General features: G+C 41.5%; 1 protein-coding gene and 1 long non-coding RNA gene across 3 annotated transcripts; one reads left to right on the top strand and one right to left on the bottom strand.

Moving 5' to 3' along the window:
• Positions 1–517: 517 nt before the first annotated feature.
• LOC109196000 (transcription factor IIIB 90 kDa subunit) lies at positions 518–11,229 on the top strand. Of its 2 annotated transcripts, none has more exons than XM_019348991.2 (4): positions 518–806; positions 1,955–2,163; positions 4,896–4,976; positions 6,935–7,093. In XM_019348991.2, the coding sequence occupies exons 2-4, from the start codon at positions 1,980–1,982 to the stop codon at positions 6,988–6,990; spliced, it is 321 nt and encodes a 106-aa protein (XP_019204536.1). In that variant the 5' UTR covers positions 518–806; positions 1,955–1,979; the 3' UTR covers positions 6,991–7,093. The 2 variants fall into 2 exon arrangements, with proteins under 2 accessions (XP_019204536.1, XP_019204535.1); XM_019348990.2 differs by lacking the exon at positions 6,935–7,093 and adding an exon at positions 10,864–11,229 and having other exon boundaries at positions 519–806.
• On the bottom strand, positions 10,975–12,338 carry LOC112843044 (uncharacterized). Its single transcript, XR_003215142.1, has 2 exons — positions 11,515–12,338; positions 10,975–11,101 (listed from the first exon to the last, which is right to left on the bottom strand). It is a non-coding gene; the product is annotated as an uncharacterized LOC112843044 (long non-coding RNA).
• Positions 12,339–23,282: the final 10,944 nt, after the last annotated feature.

The raw sequence follows: 23,282 nt of genomic DNA, 5'->3' as shown, positions 1-23,282 counted from the left end.
AAATTCTCTGGTTCTGGTCCCAGGATGCATATAGTCTATAAAGTATAATTTACACTAATTTAATCTTTTCGATTGCTCATTGGATAATGATAATTCACAACCGAAACCCTGTCCTCCTATATAACAATAAATTTAGCTGATTGCTAAAAAAAAAAAAAAAGAACAGTCAGTATAGGCTGCTGCTATTGTTTAGCCTATTCAAAATCTTTAAATACACCCAAATGCAGCAGAAAAGTTTGATATTAACAAGAATGCATGAATGAAAAACGAAACGGATATGGGACCCTTTTATTTTATTATTTCCTGTTAGTTTGGAAACCGGCGACAGGGGACGTACCATAATACAAACAACCTCGGTATATCTTTGGTATAAACTCTTTGTATGAAATTTATTTCTCTTACTGATAATCTTTCGTCACACAACATGCAATTTAAACAATATTTATATCAAAAACGTTCTAAAACCTAATCCTCTGCTCAATCTTGATTTGAAATAAATATAATCTTGACATAGTGACACCCCTCACGGCAGAGTTGGTCTCGCCCGAGTTCCCTAGGCATCAAACGCACATGTTTTCACGTCGGGTGTGTTGTGTTAAGGATTGTTCAGGCGTTAACGGCTTTTCTGAAATATCTGTTCGTTGTCACCCTTCTGTTTGCTCTCCGGAGACCACAGTTACAAACAGTGAAGCACCACAGTCAATGAGAAATACTTTCAAATCAGCGTCTGTCGAAAACACTAGAGCCGAGGAGGCAGACTCGTCCCGGCGTGGCTGCATGCTGCCGCTGACTTCACCAGACTAGAGGTATGAATGCTGTCAGCACATATTAAATGTGTGTGTTTGTGTAGCCTTTCGTGACGCTTCTTTATTCCGGATACGCATGACTTCGTGTTGGTGTTAGCATGAGTGGTCGTTGCAGTGAGTTTGCCGGTAGCAGCCCTGGGCTAGCTTCTCGTTCCTTGCTGTAAACAGCCCCATGTGAACAGTCTGCTGCTCAGTCGGCTAACAACAGTATCAGTTAATCTAATCAAAAGAACACAAAGAGGCGAGACAATTCAGGGAGTAGTGAGCCAGCTTGTGTCTTGAATAGCTCTCGCTTTTAGGCTAGAAAAGTTGGAAAAACCCGAGTTAGCCGGCGGCTGCTGACCAGTGCCACGTAGCTGGCCGGCTAATGGGAGGAGAGCCGCGGGCAAGTTGTTCACAACCGCTGCAGGAGGCTGCATCATGAAACCAACACGATGGACTGCCAGTGGGAGAAGCACTACCTTATAGACGTCTGTAATCCGAGTAAAAGTACTGATACAGCGGGGTACAATCCTCTTTTACACGCAATAGCCTCCAGTATTGGAGGGATTACCCTCCCAAGGGCCACAAGTTAGAGACCACCTGTGTTGTGTTGCGCCCCTGCTGACCTCATGCTTGGATTACTGAACAGGGAGGAGCTCCAGGAATTTGAAAGTGTAATATAATAAAAGTTTTAGCTTCAAAACATGCATACACTTGATGATCCGATACTGTGTGCGAAGCAGACAAACTTGGACTCCTCAGTTATTATACGTGGTGATTTCAAGAAAGAAAACCTCATCCTGGAAGTGCCTAAACACAGCCAGTTTGTTACATGCTCGTCCAGATCCCTATTACACTACAGTAGATAGTGCTAGTCACATCGTCTCTGTGACATGACTGGTAACATTTCTTAACAGAATGTCAATCCAAAGATGAGACCCAAAGTCATTATAAAATTCTGCAAACTGCCCAAAAAGAGAGGCAGCATAACTTCACACATTTATAATCAAAGGTACAAAAAAAAAAAAAAAAGACTGCAGTGGACCACAAAGAAACACATACCGACTACAGAGACGCAAGGTGGCTCCTTTCCTCTTTCTATGTAGGGAGCCAGTTATGTACTTACGCTACTTCCTGTATTTACTGGCCTTATCTTTTCCCATCAGGCTTTGAGACTTGAGGAACGACACCATGAGCTCCAAGGTGTGTAAAAACTGTGGCAGTTCGGACATTGATGTTGACCATGCACGTGGCGATGCAGTATGCATGGGCTGCGGCTCTGTGCTGGAGGACAACATCATTGTGTCTGAAGTGGAGTTTGTGGAGACGGGAGGTGGAGGGTCACTGGCTGTTGGACAGTTTGTCTCTGCAGAAGGTGAGAAAGACGGGACATTTGCTGCCTGTTGCTCTGCTGTCTGTAGATCTACTGTGGATTTCTTTCCTGTGTGGGTTTGAGCTGAACCAATACATGAAGGACAGACTAGTGGACTCACTGATTGGACAGTTTGCATGAGAATAATGGCATTATGTTTTCTATTGTGTACATGTGTACTCGATTTATATATCCACTGTACGGATGTCAAAATGTGTGCAAATAATTCCCGAGAGCTGAAAGCTCAGCCTTCACACTACTAAACTTTGTTTACCAGGGTCAGCCAATCAGAAAGAAGAACCGCGCTCTTTAAGTTCAATTCAGTTCAGTTTTACTTTTATAGGATGAAATCATAACAGTTGTCTCAAGGTGCTTTATATTGTAAGGTAAAGATGCTACAATAATGAAGAGAAACCCCCAACAATCAGATGACCCTGTATGAGCAAACACTTGGTGACAGTGGGAAGGAAAAACTCCCTTTTAACAGGAAGCAATGTATGATAGAGCCAGGCTCAGGTAGGGGCAGCCACCTGCCCAGACTGTTGGGGTTGAGGGGAGGGAGATGGGACAAAAGACACAGACATGTGAAGTAAATGCAAGCTCAAAAAGAAAAAGTGCCCAGAGTCATCATTTGCTTACGGATTAGACACCTCCTCACATGCTGTATACATGTCTGAAAGTTGTGATCGGTTCAACCAGCCAGTGATTTAGAGGCACCAACAGCACACACATGCTCAAGATGTTCAGTTCAGTTACTCGATTTAACAAAGGTAAAACAGGGCGCAGCCTAGTCAGCACTCACCTTTCACCCTAACTTTACCGTGCACCTGTTGTCAATAAAACATAAATAAACAATTCTCTTGTAAACGGGTAAAAAACTGGAACTTTTCTGTTATTTAATGGTATATTAACAATAAAAATGTAATTACTTCAGGTATGTATTGCCTTCGTTGGTTAAAAAAACAAAACAACAACTGTAAAATGTGACAGCTGCAATGATGGACAGAAATTTGAGACTTAACCGCATCAGTTTTACAAAGTTGTATAGAGGGCTGGTCTGGAACCTTTGGTGGGCTGGTTCTCGTCCCAAGATGCAAAGTTGACACCACTATAAGGGTTATTTAGACGAATTACACTCAGTTAAAAGAGTTTTAACTTTAGAAAACAAAGCCATTTTTTTCTAAATGGGGAGGCATGGGGGGTCCAGGGGGGAAAACCCCCCAAAATGAGCATAGGAAAGTTGCATAAAAACAGGCTGTGGCTGACTTTTGTGCATCTTTATTATGGTTCCCAGGGGCCTGTGGGATACCCAGGTGCTCGTCGCTGTCCTGTGTATTTGCAATTCTGCCTCCTGGTAGCTTTACCAGGAGGCAGAATTGCCTGATTTGGCTAAAAAGAAATATGATAACATTTATCATGGAACAATGTCAGACCAAAATGCACTCTATTTTTTTTTTTTTCTTTTTTTCTTATGACCACCGGGACGGACCGGGCGTCTCGGTCTCGCTACCGAGCGATAGCGCCTGGTGGGGGGTGGGGAGCGTGGGGAGGATGGGGCGGGGTCCGGGAACCACCACCCCCTCCGACCGTGCACTCTAAAAGCTCTAATTTGCAGCATTGTCACTTTGGACTAAAGAGTAACAAAGAGTGTGCAATTAGTGCCAAATGAAATCTCTATTCTAAATGCTGCTTGTGGTTGAAGGTGATCATGTGGATAAAAATGCTCCACTGCTGGTATAAATAAAATACTGATGGCTTTGGGTTTGTGTCTAATGATTTTACTGTTTACGCAGTCTGACTACAAGAAAACTGGACAAATTCAACCGCTGACATCAAAGAAGCATAGACTACATAAAAAAGATGGACTTTGCTACCAAGGTCTGAAAAGTGACATCAGTACCTAAGTGCATTCTTTTTCATGGCCAGTAGATGGCGATCTCTGTGGTTTCCACATGAAATTTGGTCAAATAAAAGTGTGAGAAAGAGCCTTACTGTTCACTCTCGCTCTGTATGTCCTCAGTAAACTTTCCCAGTGACCTTATGGTCTTAATTGCTGGGTTTGTGTCTTATTTAATACAATGTGATGTTTAATTTGTAAAATATGGTTACACTGGAGTAAAATAAGCTATAACGGAGTGTTTACTTTTGGTTTGTGATGAAGAGTGAAATGTGGGCCTAAATGGGCTAGGGGGAGAAGCTGTTTGTGAGTGTTGAGGTGTAGGACCTGATTGACCTGAGGCGCCGACCAGAGGGCAGCGGGTCAAACAGGCGGTGGGCGGGTGCAGAGGGTCACCTGTGATGGCCCTGGTTTTCCTGAGATAGGAGGGTCTGGTGATGGCTTCTTAAGTGTAAAGAAATGAAACTGTAGGATTTACTTTTTGTTTTAAAGCTGCAGCAGCGAGCTAAAAATTGACTGCAAAAGCTGCTTTGATTATAGATGATTGTGGTTTTCTGCCTTTATGTGTGACATTGAAACATGAAGTTTTCTGCTTTATTTTTTTCATGTTAGTTAAATAAATGTCTGAGTAAACTCTGTGCTTGGTGGGACATTGTATACATTTTTAAATATCAAACGATGAAGATAATAATGCCAAGAGAGGAAATTTGGCCATCTTTTTCCAGGAATAACGCCAAAGTTCTTGTTTCTAAATGACTACATAAGGAAAAAAAAAAGAGAAACACACTTTTTGAGTGTTTTGCTGAAAATCTGTTTCTGTACGTCTTCTGTCCTTCAGATGGAGCCAGACATCCATCCTTTGGTGACGGGCACTTCTCAGGAATGGGCAAGGCATCCCGAGCTCAGACGCTGCAGAGAGGTGAGTGGCCATTAGATGGCACCACACTCCATCTTAAAAGCCTGCGGGAGTTTAAGGTGCATGGTGTAACCTCAATTCAAAAGCAGTTGCGATGCTGTGTGAAATATAAATAAAAACATAATGGTTTGTCTGCAGATCTCATAAACACACAATACAACACAGAAAACTGAGACTTTACTACTTGACAACAAAAAGCTGAAAACGTAGGCACTCCGAAGAAAGAGCTGGAGCATTTTGCACTGGCAACAAATCCGTAACATGACTGGACATAAAAAATAGCATCTTACAGAGACAGAGGGCCTCCACATTTACACATTTACAAATAGTAGAGCAATTTCAGAATAATGTTCCTTAGTGTAAAATTGTCAATGTCTCATCTGCAGTACATAATATCATACACAGACTGAGAGATGCTGGAGAAATCGGTGTATTAGATGGACTGGATGTTGTGTGCTTGTGGGACTGCTTTAATAACACGCATAATTCTCCCAAGCAAATCAGCGGACTGTCTCAGGAACACTTTGACAAACACAAATCCCCGTGCCAACCATAAATGCAGGTTGAAGCTCTGTCATGCAAAGAAGAGGCCACATGTGAACACGCTGCCTTCTCTGGGCCAAAGTTCACTTAAAAGGGACTGAGGAAAATGGAAGATGAATTGAAATCAGGCCTCAGTTCAAAAGCCTGCATCTGTGATAGTATGGAGGTGCTTTAAATAGTTGTTGGAACATCTGTATGCTCTATTGTGTACGAAATATAGGTTTGAGATTTGCAATGCAATGCATTCTGTTTGTATTTACATTGCATGTGGTATTGTTGTATACTGTAAACATTGTTTTCTTCATTTAGAAGCTTCTTTAGTGTCGGGATCACCGTTCTACACGTGATCCGAGGTTGCATTTTTGTGTGTTCATGCAAAATGCAGCTTGGGCAAGAATTGAAGGAGGAGACGACTTCAGGTCTTTTGCATGGACGTCAATAATTCATTTAATCTTATTTCATGTCGAGCGTAAACTTCTCTGAAAGCAGCTCCGTTGCAACACGTTGGTGTCTTTGACTTCACTCGAGTGATTAAAGTCTTTATATTTTCAGAGGAGGTTTACTTTGAATCATTTTATGCTGTTTGCTCAAAGCCCTCCTCTCGGAAATGCAACTTTGAGCCACAGCAGAAGCTTGCTTTCGATTTACTTTACAGTCTGAAACTATTATAGTGTTTCTTCGTTACACCCAGCAATCAGCAGGGTTACGTACCAGGAGAGTTTGTAAAACCCCAAAAGACAGTCCCAATAAGCAGTGTGTGTGGTCAAGCTTTTTACGTGGTAAAGCTTTAAGTTTTGAAAAGTTGTAAACAATAATAAACTGTCATTTAGAACAAGTCTCTTAGGGGTTTTTGCCTTTTAAGGGAAAACTGTGAGCCTCTGTTTGCAGACTCTGAGGACTTTGCAGCCACCAGTGTGGGCTTTTATCAGTCACTTGTATCCATCTGTGATATGTCGTGCCGCATCGTGTGACTCAACCTCAGCTTCTTATTTAGACCAGCACATGCATGCTCAGTGTGCTCAAATGGTCATGTGATTGTTCCTTGTCAGGCTTGGTGTAAGTGACGGTTATTTCTGTACAGAAGCTGCTTTTATTTAGTTAAAAATCCTCATCTATCCAATATCAGGTTGTGGGAGAGGGCTGGGGCTGGAGCTATCCCAGCTATCCAGCTAATGTTGGGTTAGAAGTGTTTTAAAGGCCATTTTACATAAAAATGTATTGAGGAAGATAAAGTTTTAACAGCAAGAAACTTCAAGCAGAACCCGGCTCAGGGAGGGGCTGCCATCAGCTCTTGGTGAGGGGAGGCCTGTCTCTTCAGCTGCTAGTAATTTTAAGGCGTTTTCACAGCTATAGTTCGTTTATTCTGGTCTGAATCAGTTGGTGAGTTTGTGAACTTGTAGCTTTTTGTTTTCCCACAGAGAAAAATCCAGTTAAACTCCAAGTAAACCAAACGGCATCACTACAAACCACGTGAGGATGTTCAGTCCAGTTATTGGCCAGATGTGTCAGGGGTGGAAGAAAGAACCACAGCTGGGATTAAAAAGACTAAACACCGCAGCTGTGAAAGCACCCTAACTTCTAGTTTTTATGTGTGGTTACTGTTTTGGTGTTATGCACTTGCTGGTAATACCCAGCAAGAATTTTTTAGAGTGTTTTCTGTGAAAACAGCTGAGTGTTGTGGTGAAAACACCACTGAGAGAGCAGCGATGGTGAGTCTAAACAGTAACGTCTAAACAGTGAACTTAAAGTCACCATCATGTGCTGTAAAGCTTTAAGGAGCTGCACATTCAGCAGATAATTTTCTGTCACTTAACCAAGTGACGTAAAAGCTCACCTTTCTGAAAGCAGAGTGTTTCTAGTACATTTGAGCATGCTCTCTTCAACCGAGGTGGTGTGAGAGTTGTCCCAAATGGAAAAGCAGTATTCACTTTGACTCCAGTGTCCTCCAGAATTGATTTTTTTTTTTTTCCTTTTTTCCTCTTTTGGATTTTCTTTGTGTGTGGAATAAGCTGCTGTCAGCTGATATTATCAACCTGTCATGCTCTAAATTGAAGTGCTGGGGGCCCCTGTGGGAACCTCGAGGGGTCTTGGTGGGTGTCCCTGGAGCTCTTGCTGACACGGGACTTTTATCTAGTCTAAAAACACATCAGCAACTTGCAGACACAGACAAACAACCGCTTGGCTGCTGGCAGCCGGACAGAGAGCCCAGACGTCGACTGCCAGCAGCTGGTTACCGCAGCGACGACCGTCTGCTCAGCTGATGATGTTTAATGCGACAGAGCCACGGAGTCACAGGGCTGTCAGACTGCAGCAGACGCTGAGTAACGGCAGTGTGCGCATGGATGCAGGGGATTAGCAGGGAGAGATAGGAGGGTGAGGATTGAGGAATACTGCTGTTAAATGCTGCGTGTGTGTTTTGTAACTGGGTGAGGATGGAGGCTTATATGTAGGATATTTCTGCCATGCTGTTTGTGTATGTTTGTGGGGCTTTATTCTGCTGTCACATGGAGTCTGAAGGATGGTTTGAACTTTTAGGAAAGGACAAGCTTATAGCCTACACATGCTCATTAGTAAGGAGATACAGTGTGGATATAACTGGGAACAACATAAGAGTATAAAAACACCTCGCTCTGTTGTCAAACAACTTGGGTTTACATTAAATAACCTGACGCTACGGAGGGAAGCCTCCTCCATGTTTTTACACTGAACATCATCATGTGGTGGAGAGGAAGCAGGAGGAGCTGCCCGTTCCCCAGCTGAGGTCAAGATTAGTTTTCGTACATGAAGTCTTGATTATTGAGTGACCTCACTGTGCGAGTCCACTGAGGTCCACTCTGTACGAATCACGTTCATTTGGTCATCAGACAGTGAGTGCGAGAGTGCATTACGAAAAAGCGCCTGCCCGCATGTTGGTGACCGTGCAGACCATGTGGTCCACAGTGCACCAACTACACAGGCTTCAAGTGGATTTGGAAATATAGCAGGAATGACTACTTGGTCATCAGATTTCCAGCTGTGTGTGTGTCCACAGTGAAGTATAATCAAGGCTTTAACTAATGATGTTTAGAATAATAAACACCACTTGCATGGAAGTCGTGCACATTCATTCATGAACAGGGGGATAGCCAAAGATGCCACATTGCTTGTGTATGAGATTGTTGGATTAAAAGCACTTAAATGTAGGAAAAAGTGTTTGCATGTGTGAATGGTTGAATGTTGTGAGTATAAACACGTTTAAAGCACTTGTGTGTGCTATATAAGAGCCAGTTCATTTACCATGAAAAGATACCCTAGAATTTCACTCACCTCCATGTATAAACTTTGTTGATAGAGCAAGCCATAATACTTGATCATTACATCCAAAAATATTTTACTCATTTATTTTAAGTAAAATAATGAGTCTAAGTTTAATTTGAGTCATGAAGGGAATGATTTTTAATGTATGACATTTATTGTCCCAGTGAAGTTTTTAATTTTATTGCAAGTATTTATATTATTTATGTATGTATGTAAAGAAAAACCGATCATACAGGGAGTGCAGAATTATTAGGCAAATGAGTATTTTGTCCACATCATCCTCTTCATGCATGTTGTCTTACTCCAAGCTGTATAGGCTCGAAAGCCTACTACCAATTAAGCGTATTAGGTGATGTGCATCTCTGTAATGAGAAGGGGTGTGGTCTAATGACATCAACACCCTATATCAGGTGTGCATAATTATTAGGCAACTTCCTTTCCTTTGGCAAAATGGGTCAAAAGAAGGACTTGACAGGCTCAGAAAAGTCAAAAATAGTGAGATATCTTGCAGAGGGATGCAGCAGTCTTAAAACTGCAAAGCTTCTGAAGCGTGATCATCGAACAATCAAGCGTTTCATTCAAAATAGTCAACAGGGTCGCAAGAAGCGTGTGGAAAAACCAAGGCGCAAAATAACTGCCCATGAACTGAGAAAAGTCAAGCGTGCAGCTGCCAAGATGCCACTTGCCACCAGTTTGGCCATATTTCAGAGCTGCAACATCACTGGAGTGCCCAAAAGCACAAGGTGTGCAATACTCAGAGACATGGCCAAGGTAAGAAAGGCTGAAAGACGACCACCACTGAACAAGACACACAAGCTGAAACGTCAAGACTGGGCCAAGAAATATCTCAAGACTGATTTTTCTAAGGTTTTATGGACTGATGAAATGAGAGTGAGTCTTGATGGGCCAGATGGATGGGCCCGTGGCTGGATTGGTAAAGGGCAGAGAGCTCCAGTCCGACTCAGACGCCAGCAAGGTGGAGGTGGAGTACTGGTTTGGGCTGGTATCATCAAAGATGAGCTTGTGGGGCCTTTTCGGGTTGAGGATGGAGTCAAGCTCAACTCCCAGTCCTACTGCCAGTTTCTGGAAGACACCTTCTTCAAGCAGTGGTACAGGAAGAAGTCTGCATCCTTCAAGAAACACATGATTTTCATGCAGGACAATGCTCCATCACACGCGTCCAAGTACTCCACAGCGTGGCTGGCAAGAAAGGGTATAAAAGAAGAAAAACTAATGACATGGCCTCCTTGTTCACCTGATCTGAACCCCATTGAGAACCTGTGGTCCATCATCAAATGTGAGATTTACAAGGAGGGAAAACAGTACACCTCTCTGAACAGTGTCTGGGAGGCTGTGGTTGCTGCTGCACGCAATGTTGATGGTGAACAGATCAAAACACTGACAGAGTCCATGGATGGCAGGCTTTTGAGTGTCCTTGCAAAGAAAGGTGGCTATATTGGTCGCTGATTTGTTTTTGTTTTGTTTTTGAATGTCAGAAATGTATATTTGTGACTGTGGAGATGTTATATTGGTTTCACTGGTAAAAATAAATAATTGAAATGGGTATATATTTGTTTTTTGTTAAGGTGCCTAATAATTATGCACAGTAATAGTCACCTGCACACACAGATATCCCCCTAAAATAGCTAAAACTAAAAACTACTTCCAAAAACATTCAGCTTTGATATTAATGAGTTTTTTGGGTTCATTGAGAACATGGTTGTTGTTCAATAAAAAAATTATTCCTCAAAAATACAACTTGCCTAATAATTCTGCACTCCCTGTAGTGCTGTGGAGCAAAGTTTAGAAAGGTAGATGTAGCATCATAACCTGTCCTGTGGCGTCCCCATCAGGACAGTGTTTATGTTTTTGTTTTTTTTAAACATGTTTTTATATTTTATTTTTTGGCTGAAAAAGCCATCAATCTCACACAACACTGTAGCTGAATGTGGTCTGTAGTGTGCTTGTTGAGACAAAGGAATAAGAAATCAAGAGCGTTTTTATTTCTGAAACTATGAAACTCTTTTTTTCTGCCTGTTCTTTCCAACAGGCAGCCAAACTGCTGTACGAAGCTCGAGACCAGTGAGGACCAGAACTGAAGCTCCAGGCAGCACACACCCAAGTGTTTTGCACCCATCTCAGTCGGGTTTGGTATCCTTTAGATATTATTAACGCCACTTCCTCTTCTGCTTATCTGTCCGATTCCTCATTGGTTCTTGATACCAGTTCTATTCATGGTAATTTTTGCAAATGTTTGTATGAAAAATGACTTTTATTACCTCTATAACCTTGGGCAGCACGGTGGCACGGTGGTTAGCACTGTTGCCGCACAGCAAGAAGGTCCTGAGTTCAATTCCACCATCAGGCCGGGGTCTTTCTGTGTGGAGTTTGCATGTTCTCCCCGTGTTTGCGTGGGTTCCCTCCGGGTACTCCGGCTTCCTCCCACCGTCCAAAGACATGCAGCTTGAGGGGATAGGTTAATTGGATAATCCAAATTGTCACTAGGTGTGAATGTGTGAGTGAATGTGAGCGTGAATGGTTGTCTGTCCCTGTGTGTTGGCCCTGCGACAGACTGGCGACCTGTCCAGGGTGTACCCCGCCTCTCGCCCTATGACAGCTGGGATAGGCTCCAGCGCCCCCCGCGACCCTGGAAAGGATCAGCGGAAGCGAATGGATGGATGGATGGATGGACCTCTATAACCAGTACTTTGTACATAATGTTTACCACAAGTACGCTGCTTGGACCTATTTTTTAATTTTTTTTTAAAGAAATTATTTTACATTGACTTCATTTAATCCTCTTTTGTGTTAATTCATAAATCAGGGCATGCAGCATTAATGTTTCTACTCAAAAATATAACAAGAAGAAGAAGGTTTGTTTTGTTTTTTTGCCAATTTAAAATTATTTACAGAATTGATTAGATTTTAATTTTATTTTTTAAAACATTAAACATGTCACAAAATGAGGCATTGCACCTTTTTTATAAACCATCTTCCATGGTTGAATTATGGTGACATTATAACTTTGTTATGCTGCTACAAGAGAAGTGATAAAGTGTGTCTTTGCAGGTTTACTTAGGGTGACCTTAACAGAACCAAGTAGGGACTTGGTCATTGAACTGTCCGCAGTACCCAGATCTTCCACACAGAGCGTCATCACAAGTAGTTTGAAGGACAAATCCACCCTGAAATCCTTTATCGCAGACAGAAAAGCAGCTTTTTGTGATGTTACTGGCACTTCAGCATTCAGCTGTCCTTCATTTCTGGTAATCTCATAATAAGAAAAGGTTTGAACAAACACAGTTGTTCCTGAAATGCCAATAACGTCACAGACTTACATCCAGTTTATATGAAAGTAACATTACATGGTGGATTTTTCCTTCAGTGACAGTTCCGTTTAAATGTTGAAAGTTTAGGTGAAATCTTCTTTTTCAGTTATTAACTGCTTCAAATATTCACAGTCGTACATCTTTAGGCCTTTTTGTCTAAAAACTTCAACTTTTCACTGATTCTAGTGAAGTATACACACAAAGACATAAACAAATGCTTTAAATATAGTTTCATGCATTAAAGTTTTGTACAAAATATATTGCTGAATATTCCTACTTTAGCACAAGCTGTGTATGTATTTGCATAATTTTTAAAGCTGAAGTATGACTCTAGTTTTTGTAATACTTGTATATTCCTTTTTGCCATTACTCTAAAGCCCCAAAACATTTTTTTAATCTTTATTTTTGTCATTATTGTGCAGACCAACAAACAGGATGTCAGATCTCAGCTATCCATCAGCCATGTTGAATTGACAGGTCTTTCAGTTAGCAGGTTGTTACTTAGGTATTCTAATCAAAGACGTAATTGTTAAAGTGTTGAGCACAAGAAAACTATCATTTTCATTTGCGTTGCAGCCAAATTTATATGCTAAAGTACTCTATTTACAAAAAAATAAATAAAAAAGTTTCTGAAGAAGTTGAAACTAAATGGCCACTTTAGACTGTTTTAGTATGCGGCTTTAGTGCCCAGAAAAGCCCAATTTTTACTGTTAAAACAGTTTAAATTGGGTGGTAGTTTGGGGAACTTTGGATGAAGCTGTATAAAAATCATTATGTTTGTCTTAAAAACACTTATTAAGTAATAAGCATGAGCATTGTGACACAAAAAGTCACGTTTTCAGGTGTATGTCATGGTCTTCAGCACAGCGGCAGATACTTACTGTCAAACTTTGAGCATATAATAATAACAGGTCGTCATACTGTAGGCGGCGTATATACCGGATGGCAAATAAATGAACTTCCTGTACAGAGGAAAGCCCTGGAAATGGTCAGTAAAATTAACTTTTAGGTTCTCTTTAATTAAACTGTGTGCTTCGTTCACATCTGAGTTAACGTGTCCGTTAAACGCACAGCAGCTCGTCAGCTGTTAATGTTGTAATACTTCAAGTACAGTTTGGTGCAGTTTTACAGGCATCTGCGTGTCTTCCTTTTTCCCCAAGCTTGAGGAAAGAAATTCATGGTTTAATAGAGCACAGAACGGGCTAACATTTAGTGAAATGTCTGACTTCCCCCCCCCCACTTTATCGCTTCCAGTGAAAAAAACGTTCTCCACCCCAACACCCCTTTGTGACAAAGGTTATTTTTATACTCACCTGAGAATTAATGTTGCTGTTATTTGGTTTCATGTTCTTCGAAGAGAAGATAGTGAAGTGTTTGTGTATGAGACATTTGTGTGTTCCTGCTTTGAAGTATTGCTGTACATTGACAGGGTGTAAAGTTTTCTCATTCAACAGTTGCTGGTGTTGAAAACAGATGTTAATAACTGCACAGTCAACAACAAAAATTAGCATCAATCTTTAGTCATGTATTTTTTTTCCCCAGTACCGCATGTTGCGCACTAATGGGATACACATTATTTTTACTTCTGTGTTAATTTTTTTTTAAATATCTCAGTAACACTCTGAACTGAAACTAATTGGTTCAAGTTTAATCAGTTGAAAACAGATGCACATCTACTGAGTTTTGTGTCGTTGGCTCAATGTGCAGCTCTTTTCTTTTAAAATGTAATTATTTTATTTTAAGTTCGCACTACATTTAAAATCACCAAGTCAACCAGTGTTTGTATCTGCACTTTATGGCCACTCATTATTCCCTATCAAATCTTTTATTTTGCTCAAAATGCTAAACTGCATCCCTTCGATGGATTTTTCTTTTAATAAAGTCCAGTGTTTTTAAATTTGCTGTGATGTTGTTATTTGAAAATGGGATTCCTGTATGAGGTGAAGAAATGCTGACCTGGTAGAAGATTTCAAGGCCATCATTCTACATTGAACCAACTTCAAATCAATCTTCGTAAAATTCATACGATTGGTTTACCTGCTTAATCCCTGGAGGTAGATACTGGGAGAATTATTTTTCCTCCATTGATGCTATATTGCCAGAAGTATTCGCTCACCCATGTAAAACATTGAATTCAGGTGTTCCAATCACTTCCATGGCCACAGGTGTATAAAACCAAGCACCTAGGCATGCAGACTGCTCCTACAAACATTTGTGAAAGAAGCTCAATGAATTCCAGCTTGGTACCATGATAGGTTGACCATCTGTGCAACAAGTCCAATCATGAAATTTCTTACCTACTAAATATTCCAAACTCAACTGTGAGTGGTAGAAGCAAATGGGAATGACAGCAACAGCCAAGAAGTGGTAGGCCATATAAGATCACAAGGCGAGGTTATAGCATAAGCTGAGGCAAATAACAGATTAGATCAAGAACAGAGAGCTTCATGGACTGAGTTTCCATGGCTGAGCAGCTGCGTCCAGTGCAATGCAAGATGCAGTGGTTTAAAGCAGGGGTTCTTAACCTTTTTGTCTCGGGCCCCAACTTTTCCACTACAAAGTGGCCCGGGGCCCATTCAGATATTGCAGATACAATGCAGGGTGTTCAAATACTTATGTTCCTCACTACATGTAGTTGTGAATGGGAGAATGATTTTCACAGCTCTCAGTGTCAGACATGGGTACTCTTTTGAGACACCAATCCAGAAGGAGCACAGGTCAACTTTGCCCCACTACAACTTTAAAGTGCTCTTGGTGGAAACTTCCAGAAGCTGGGATTCCAGATGTGAGGGCAAATCAACATCGTTTTCAGTGAGATCCACAGAAAATGGGTCCAAAATCACGTTTCCTTTTCTGGATCATCAGGAAAATATTCATCGAATTTCTCTGTCAGTTATGAAAGGTGCTGACAGACAGAGTCGATGACCTTCACCTGAGGGGAGTTTACCATGTCCATCCTCTTTTCCTGGGCCCTCTTAGTCCACAAAGCAAGTTTCGTCTTGAAAGCTTCAACTTTGTCAGCAACATAGAACACGTTGCTGTTTCTCCCTTGAAGTGAGATGCTCAGCTGGTTCAGCAGTAAAAAATGTCACAGAGGTAGGCAAGATTAGCTGTGAACTTTGAGTTGGCATAATAATGTGCAAGAGGAGATTTTTTTTCTCCGTGAGAAAAGAGAAGACCTCATTGCTCAGTTCAAACAAACGCTTTATGACCAGTCCTCTTGAAAGCCATCTCACCTCACTGTGGCAGAGCAGCTGGACATGATCTGCTTCCCTGTCCTCACAAAGCTTGGCAAAACATCTGGAGTTCACAGCATTATTTTTAATGAAGTTGATGGTTTTCACACTTAGATCATCTAGTCTAGGACTCATCTAGTTGTAAAGAGAAAAATGGACTACTTTTTATTCTTTCCAGAGGCATGTTGTATGTGTAAGGCAATGTCCATGATACGGTGGCTCACGGTGTCGTTTGAGCATAGGATGGTCAGTAGCTTCTTTGCAGCAGCCTCTTCAATCATCTCACGGCACATATGTACAGCTACAGGCATATAAAATCCTGATCTATAGTGAAAGACTTTTTTAATCTGTGCCACAAGTCTAGCTTTTAAAGCACATTTACAGTATATTCCACCAGCTTTCTTGCGAGTGTGGGATGTTTGGTTTCGAGATGCCATTTTAATTTCGAAGGCTTCAGTGGTTTGCTGGATAGGATTAGTCCACACTCCACATATTGGGCTCTCAGGTCTGCCTCGTTTCCTCCGCTGACAAACTCATACTTCAGGAAGTCAGGGTTGTACTTGTACTTCTCCATATATTTTGCTTACTGCAAGCTGATTTTCATGACAGCAGTAGTCCCTGGTGTTTTCAATTAATAACTTATGATGTCCCATGGCCCTTGTGGACCACAGGTGTAAAACTACATTTCTTTGTGGCCCTCAATGGTTAAGAATCACTTGTTTAAAGCATGCCACCAGTGGACACTAAAGCAGTGGAGATTTGTTCTCTAGAGTGAAAAATCACAATTTTTTGGTCTGGATTCTGTGTTTGGTGGTTGCCAGGAGAACTATGTGTCTGTGCACTGTGAAGCACAAGTGACAAGATCTCAGTTATTGAAGCGCTACAGGTTAAACCGTGGCCACTTTGGCCGCAGACACACTTATCCATGCACATATTTAATTGTCCATGCACTCGGAAGTCACCAATGTAGATCATGTTGAACAGACGTTGCAGAGATCAGTAGACTGCTGGTGAGGTGACTGAAGACAAGCCTTTCACTGACGATTTAAAAAGAAGGTCATCAGCTATTATTATTATTATCATTACATTGTCTTGATTACTCTATTAACAAAAACAAAACAAACAACAAAAAACATTTGCAAAGGGTTCAAATCTTTCATGAATAGTCACACAGAGCTGGAAATTGTAATTTTCAAATTTGATTGTGCAGCTAATGAAAGTCTTCTGAAGGTAAGAAGGAGATGTGCAACAAAAAAGTCTGTTTTTTGTTTTTATTTTCTAACAAACGTCTGTTCATCAATATATTTTTGTATTCAATTCACTCTATTATTATTGTGTGAATGCAACTGTTGCTCAATTCCTCTTTATTATTTTGAATTCTTTGTGGGATTTTTTGGGTGCTATGACTTTTGGCATTTGTTCCTGTTATTATTTCTTTAATAACCTTTTCTCACGAGATTGTTTACAAAGTAAATACATTTGGCAAAATCTCCCTAACATTAAGATTAAAACTGTTTAAACTGCTACTTTCAGCTGCACAAACTACTAAAGGTTATTGTGGACTTTTCAGTCATTGCTTTTGTGTTTCTTCCTTTTAGTTTTTTTCTTGTGTTGTTTACACAAAAACATTGTGATGGAACTGGATGGAAACTGTCTCTCAACAAAAGCTCAAGTGCTAAAAAACCAAGCTGTTTGAATGAAGAGGAAAACAGAGGAGCAGTGAAAGACTGTTTAGTGTAACCTTGAAATGGAACTGCAGAACACTTGGACAAGGGTTTTTGTCCCCAACCATCAAATGAACTGGAATATTTTGGATCCACACATTGAACTACTAGTGGAAATCATGTCTGAATATGTTTTAGCAGACTTTCAAAGTGTTCATGGGAGGTTTTCATTTTATGTTGGTCAGTGAAAGGGGAAAAATAAAAATGGAGAATGTAACAAAGATTGGCATGAAAGAGGGGAAATAAGAGATGTCAGAAAGGTTGTGTACCATAAATAAAGAAGAAGGAAAATGTGTATTGATACTCAGAGGGTTGGATATCTGTGTTTCATTGTAGTAAATGTTTGTTTCACAAAACTAAAGTGTTGTAAGTTGAATTTGCTTATGTACACTGTGTGGAAATTGTTGACATATCCTGGTTTAGTAAATCAAATTAAAACTTCTACAAATATACCAGTTAAATCAAGTTAAGTTAAATAAAATCCAGTGATTGCCACACACACTAATTTAAGTCAGTTAAGTTGGAGCAGCAACGTATTTTTGATTGGTTTTACTAAATACAGTTAACCTACTTACGAAAATAGAACTTAATTCAGTATAATGACATATTTTATGTCTGCATTAATCAGCACATTTAAGCATTTTTTGGTCACTTTAATTAGGTGAACACAGACCTGTTACTTAAATCAAAGCTGACCAGATGAGGTTGGAATTACCTGATTTGGAGAGAGTGACTTTAATTTGCCAGTTTTATTTGACTTTACAACATTTAGGGAGAGAAATTTTCAATAAAAATGTTATAAATGCAGCAGCTTATTTAGTTTGAATACTAACCTTCAAAAGCGTAATGGATCGCTATTTATTCAAGTTTGAAATTGGCGTTTGTAAAATAGTTTAAAGTGTGGTCATCAAAGGTGCGCATAAATCACCGCACACACGCGTTTTAGGTAAATTTCACTCTGTACAACTATAACGTGGAAAAAACCCGAAACGTCTTTATCAAAGGCGCAGTTAAATGCTGCGACAATATCTGACAGTAAACCATCTTTATTGTACTCGCTTTGTTTGTTTATATATTCATTTTTTATTCGTTCATTTATTTGGTTTCCTTTCAGCATGAATATTATTTTTTTCTTTAAATTGTTTTAATCTGAGGACTAACTGTTTGTTATTTTTAACAAAACAAATAAGCAGACTTAACGTGATGAGCTTTCGTTATTTATTGTTTATAAAGTTATGAATTAATGATGTAAAAAATATAAGGACAGTCTCGTAATGATATTAAAATATTTATGAATCGAAAATGTGAAACTAATTGAGAATTATTTTTTTAGAAATATGATAATTGTGGGAAACTTATTCTGAATAAATAAAGCCGAAATGTTTATCACTCCGCGTCGCTTGGTGACACTGGGAGTCAAGGTGATGATGACGTGTTGAGCCGGTATAAAAGCAGAAGCCAACGCTCGAATTTTGTTTTCACATGAGAGTGCTAAGAGGAGCTTTTCTAACTAGTGCTGTGAAAACTCGCATTTTACCAGCGACTCTGAAAGTTTTCCAAACTTGAAGAATAGGACAACTGAAGCACCCAAAATGGCCACCCCTGGATTACAGCGTCAGCAATACCTGCTGTCCCTTGGTATCAACCGCATACTTGACGGCCGCTATGGTAAAGCTTAGTAAGCTAATAAGTATAGCCTAATAGAATATTTAAGCAAACAAACACACCGTACACGGGCCTTTTATTGCTTTAAAGTGATTAAAGTTTCATTAGATTGAAAGTCAAGCCAAATATGGCGACTGGGTAATTTTTGTTTGAAAGATGCGCGCCCTGGAAATGACGTCACTCATTAGACTCGGCAGGAGGCTGACGTCTGACGTCAGTGCGGCCATCCTGGAGTCCCGTTTTTGTATGTGGAGGATTTTGGCAATTGGCCCTGAATTAGACAATGAAGCTAATAGATTACGGATCTGTATAGAAGCATGATAGACCTGTGAGAGTTCACAGAGGCACTCGTTGAGTTTACAGAGCTAGGAAAATAAAATAAAAATAAAATAAAAATGATATAGCCTAATTTTGGGAGGTTAGGGAGTGACCAGATTTGATCTTGTATGCATTATGTGCAAAATCATTTATGGGTACTGCGAGATGCTGATCTAATTAAATATATCATATTTATGTTAGTGCATTACAGGTGTCCAGATGTATGTTATGTGCTGCGTGAGAAATTGAAATTGCATGCAATAAGAAGGTTGGAGGTTTTTAAGTCTGACTTTAGCTGTTTTATTTTCAACAGATTGATGCTTAACTAAAATAAAATATGACAACCTAAGTGCTGAACATGAATTCAGTATCAAACGTCACTGAAACTCTATGCAACCTTACTGACAATATGTCCAGAATTCACAAATATTATGGGTTACATTCCTTTATCACAAATTTTGATATACTCCATTAAACTTTGTTCACAGTCACCAAGAACACAAAACTATACATTTTAATTTACATGCAGCTAAAATGATAATTTTGCAAAGGATTTCTATCAGCAGGACTTATTTAGTGTTTGCAACATAATAAGACGCTTAGTTTTTCATTTGAATGTGAAATTGTTGGTGTGATCTTTGGTTTAAAACAAGCCATTTAGCCATTTACAGTGCAAAATCATTTTCTCTCCTTCTACCAATCTTAAGGCTTTCATAAACAATAAGTTGTGCTGTGGCTCCTGACTGGCTGTGTGTGGAAATAGCACATGATGATATAAAGCCATGTGCTGAAATTTAAATCCTTAATTTGTCTGATTATGTCATGATTAACATAGATGACCTTTCTGATTTCTTGTAGCTGACCTGGTGAAGCCACTTAGTGTGCGTCAAATGGTTGTCACCAACCTGAGGAAACGTCCTTTGAGCCCCAGCCATTTGGACTCTATGAAAGACCTGGTCCTCTCCCTTTACCATCACCTGGTTACGGGGTCCAAGGATTTTCCTCACGTCGCATTCAGGGGACACCTTGACACAGACGAGCTGGAAACAACGTTTAGACCTGTGCTGCAGAGTCGGAGGGAAAACACCACTCCATCTCCTCTTACCGACTCACCAGATGGAATGGTGGTGCTGCCTCCAGGGTCCCGCCTGACATCTCAGATCCTGACTCCGGTCCTTCCTGACAAGGCGAATATTTTGTGCTGAAGGCAGACCGGAGGAACTGTGTCCGCACCCTGGAGGTCAACGGCCTCACCGTCAACAGAGTCATATCTGCTGTGTATCGCACAGAAGACTGTGACACTGAGATGACAAACATCTGGAGGGTCACTGACTACAGCTCAGAGGGCAACGTCATCATGTCAGTGCTCTGCCGCTTCCGGAGGATGTTTGCACAGCGTGCAAAAAGAAAGGCGACAGAGGAGAAAAGCAGCAGCAGGAGCCCCGCTCCACCAAGGAAGCGCTTCAGACTCTAATCAAGATCGAAGCCTTTCCTGGAGAACTTATTTTCTCCAAACTTTTGTACATATGTATATAGTTCTTTGTTATTGTTGAGAAACACAGGTCAGTGTTTTCAGTGCCTCTTGCACTTTTCGTTATTTCTTGTTGCTGACCTGTGTTTTTGATATTGCTATGAGGATTACAAAATGACTTTATTATATAATCTATGCAAATGAACTAAGGATCCATGAAGACAGTGGCAAGGATAAATTATTCTCTGCTGCATCTCACACATCAGCAAGAACCAACACAGTGGTAAGTAATAAGTAATGTTCAAGGTTGTCTCTAAAATGATGTCCCAAAATGTTAGAAAACTTCTTGAGGTTTTAACTTTTATTGTTGCTTTCCTGCCTTTTGTTTTTAAGAATCTGATGAAAAGGAGAAACAAAAAGAGACACACCACAAACGAGTTTCCCTGACTAACATGGTAAATATATTCATCATGTAATGACATTTCCTCAGAGTAACCAGGAGTGTTTGTCTTGTTCTAAAGTGATTCACTCTTCTGTCGTGTTATTTGGTCTTTGTCTTTGCAAAGAGAGGAGCAGTAACTGCATAAGGAGGAAGAAACAGGAGCATCCAAAGACAGCCTGAGAGTTTTTGGGGGCACCGTGAACAGCAGTCACCTCAGAGCAAGAGAGTCCTGGTGGCTGTCTGGGTTCTCTCCAGGAGCTCTGGCTTCATCCCACAGTCCAGAGAAATGATGTAAGTGCTTGAAATTAGGCATAGGTGTGAATGTGAGTGTGAATGGTAGCTTGTTTCTCTGTTTGAGCCCTCTCTGTGTCAGGTGGCAACCTGTCCAGGGTGTACCCCCGCCTCTGGCCCTATAACAACTCCAATTGAACCATTTACAATGCAACAGAAATGTTCTCACATTCTAGCACATGAAAAATGTTAAGACTTTTATAAACATTGAGTTCTGCTGTGGGTCTCTTATTGCCTGTGTGTAGAAATAGCATATGATGATATAAAGCCATGTCTTGACATTGAAATCTTTAATTTGTCTGATTATGTTATGATTAACATAGATGACTGTTCTGCTTTCTCGTAGCTGAGCTGGTGAGTCCAGTCAGTGTGTGTCAGATAGTCGTCAACAAACTTGAGGAACCGTCCTTTAAACAGCAGCCATTTGGACTCTATGAACAATCTGCTCCTCTCCCTTTACCATGACCTGGTTACGGGGTGCAAGGATTTTCCTCCAATCGCAGTCAGGGGATAGTTTCACTCAGAGCAGCTGACGACACCTTTTAAACCCCGTGCTGCAGAGTCAGAGGGAGAACATCACTCCATCTCCTTCTACAGACTCACCAGCTGGTATGATGGTGCTGCCTGCAGGGTCCTGCTTACATTCTCAGATCCTGACTCCAGTACTTCCAGAGAAGGTGGATATTTATGTGCTGAAGGCAGCCCGGAGGAACTGTGTCTGTACCCTGGATGTCAACAGCCACATATTTCGGGGCAACTTGAGACGGACAGAAACCGGGTTAACCAGAGAGTCTATAACGAACGGACCAATGAAGGTGGGAGATAGTTTTTTAGACTCAGTCCAGAGCGGAACAAATCGGGTTGACAGCCAGACCTTTTGTCCCGGGGCGTAGGTGGGTGCGGGGGTCCGGTGACGGTCCGCCAGGCGCTTATTGCGATCAGCTGTGCGAAGAAGGGCGGCCCGGGCGGCTCTCCAGGCGCGTCGACACCTCCGTAGGTGCTGCTGGACAGAGGGGACAAAGTGCTCACCTTCGACGGCCGGAAAGAGAGGTGGTTGGTAACCCAGAGAAGCTTCGAAGGGGGACACCCCGGTGGCTGAGGAGGTAAGACTATTATGAGCGTACTCAATCCACGGGAGTTGCTCACTCCAAGTTGTCTGATTGGTGGATGCCAAGCACCGGAGGGCCGCCTCGAGTTCCTGATTGGCTCGTTCTGTCTGGCCGTTAGTCTGAGGACAAAAACCAGAGGAGAGACTGACCTGCGCTCCGAGGGCGTTACAGAATTCTTTCCAGACCCGTGATGTGAACTGCGGCCCCCTATCAGAGACGATGTCCGTGGGGATTCCGTGGAGGTGGAAGACATGGTTTGTCAGGAGCCGAGCTGTTTCTAGAGCAGTGGGGAGCTTGGGAAGGGCGACAAAGTGAGCAGCTTTCGAAAAACGATCAATGATTGTAAGGATGACTGAGTTACCTGATGAGGACGGGAGGCCCGCGATGAAGTCCATGGCGATGTGTGACCACGGGCGGCCAGGGGTCGGTAGGGGTTGGAGAAGGCCGGAGGATGGCTGGTTGACGCTCTTGTTTTGAGCGCATGTAGGACAGGCGGCAATGTATTCTCGGACGTCCTCAGGCAAAGATGGCCACCAGGCAAAGCGTTGGAGGAAGGTAACGGTGCGGTGGACCCCAGGGTGGCAGGTGAACTTGGCCGTGTGAGCCCAATGCAAAACTCGTGATCTGACTGAAGAGGGAACAAAGAGTAGGCCCGGGGGACCCGTACCAGGGTCTGGTTCAGTTCGTTGAGCCTCTCGAATAGCTGACTCGATCTCCCAGGTTAGGGCCCCGACTACACACGTGGAAGGAAAAATGGGGACGTCCTGGGCAGCGTCTTCAGGGGCGGCAAACTGGCGTGAGAGAGCATCGGGTTTGACATTACGGGAGCCGGGTCTGTAGGTGATTGTGAATTGAAATCTGGTGAAAAACAGGGCCCACCTAGC

Source organism: Oreochromis niloticus, linkage group LG19, assembly GCF_001858045.2.
Source record: "Oreochromis niloticus isolate F11D_XX linkage group LG19, O_niloticus_UMD_NMBU, whole genome shotgun sequence".
NCBI lineage: Eukaryota > Metazoa > Chordata > Actinopteri > Cichliformes > Cichlidae > Oreochromis > Oreochromis niloticus.
This window is presented reverse-complemented; position numbering and strand designations above follow the sequence as displayed.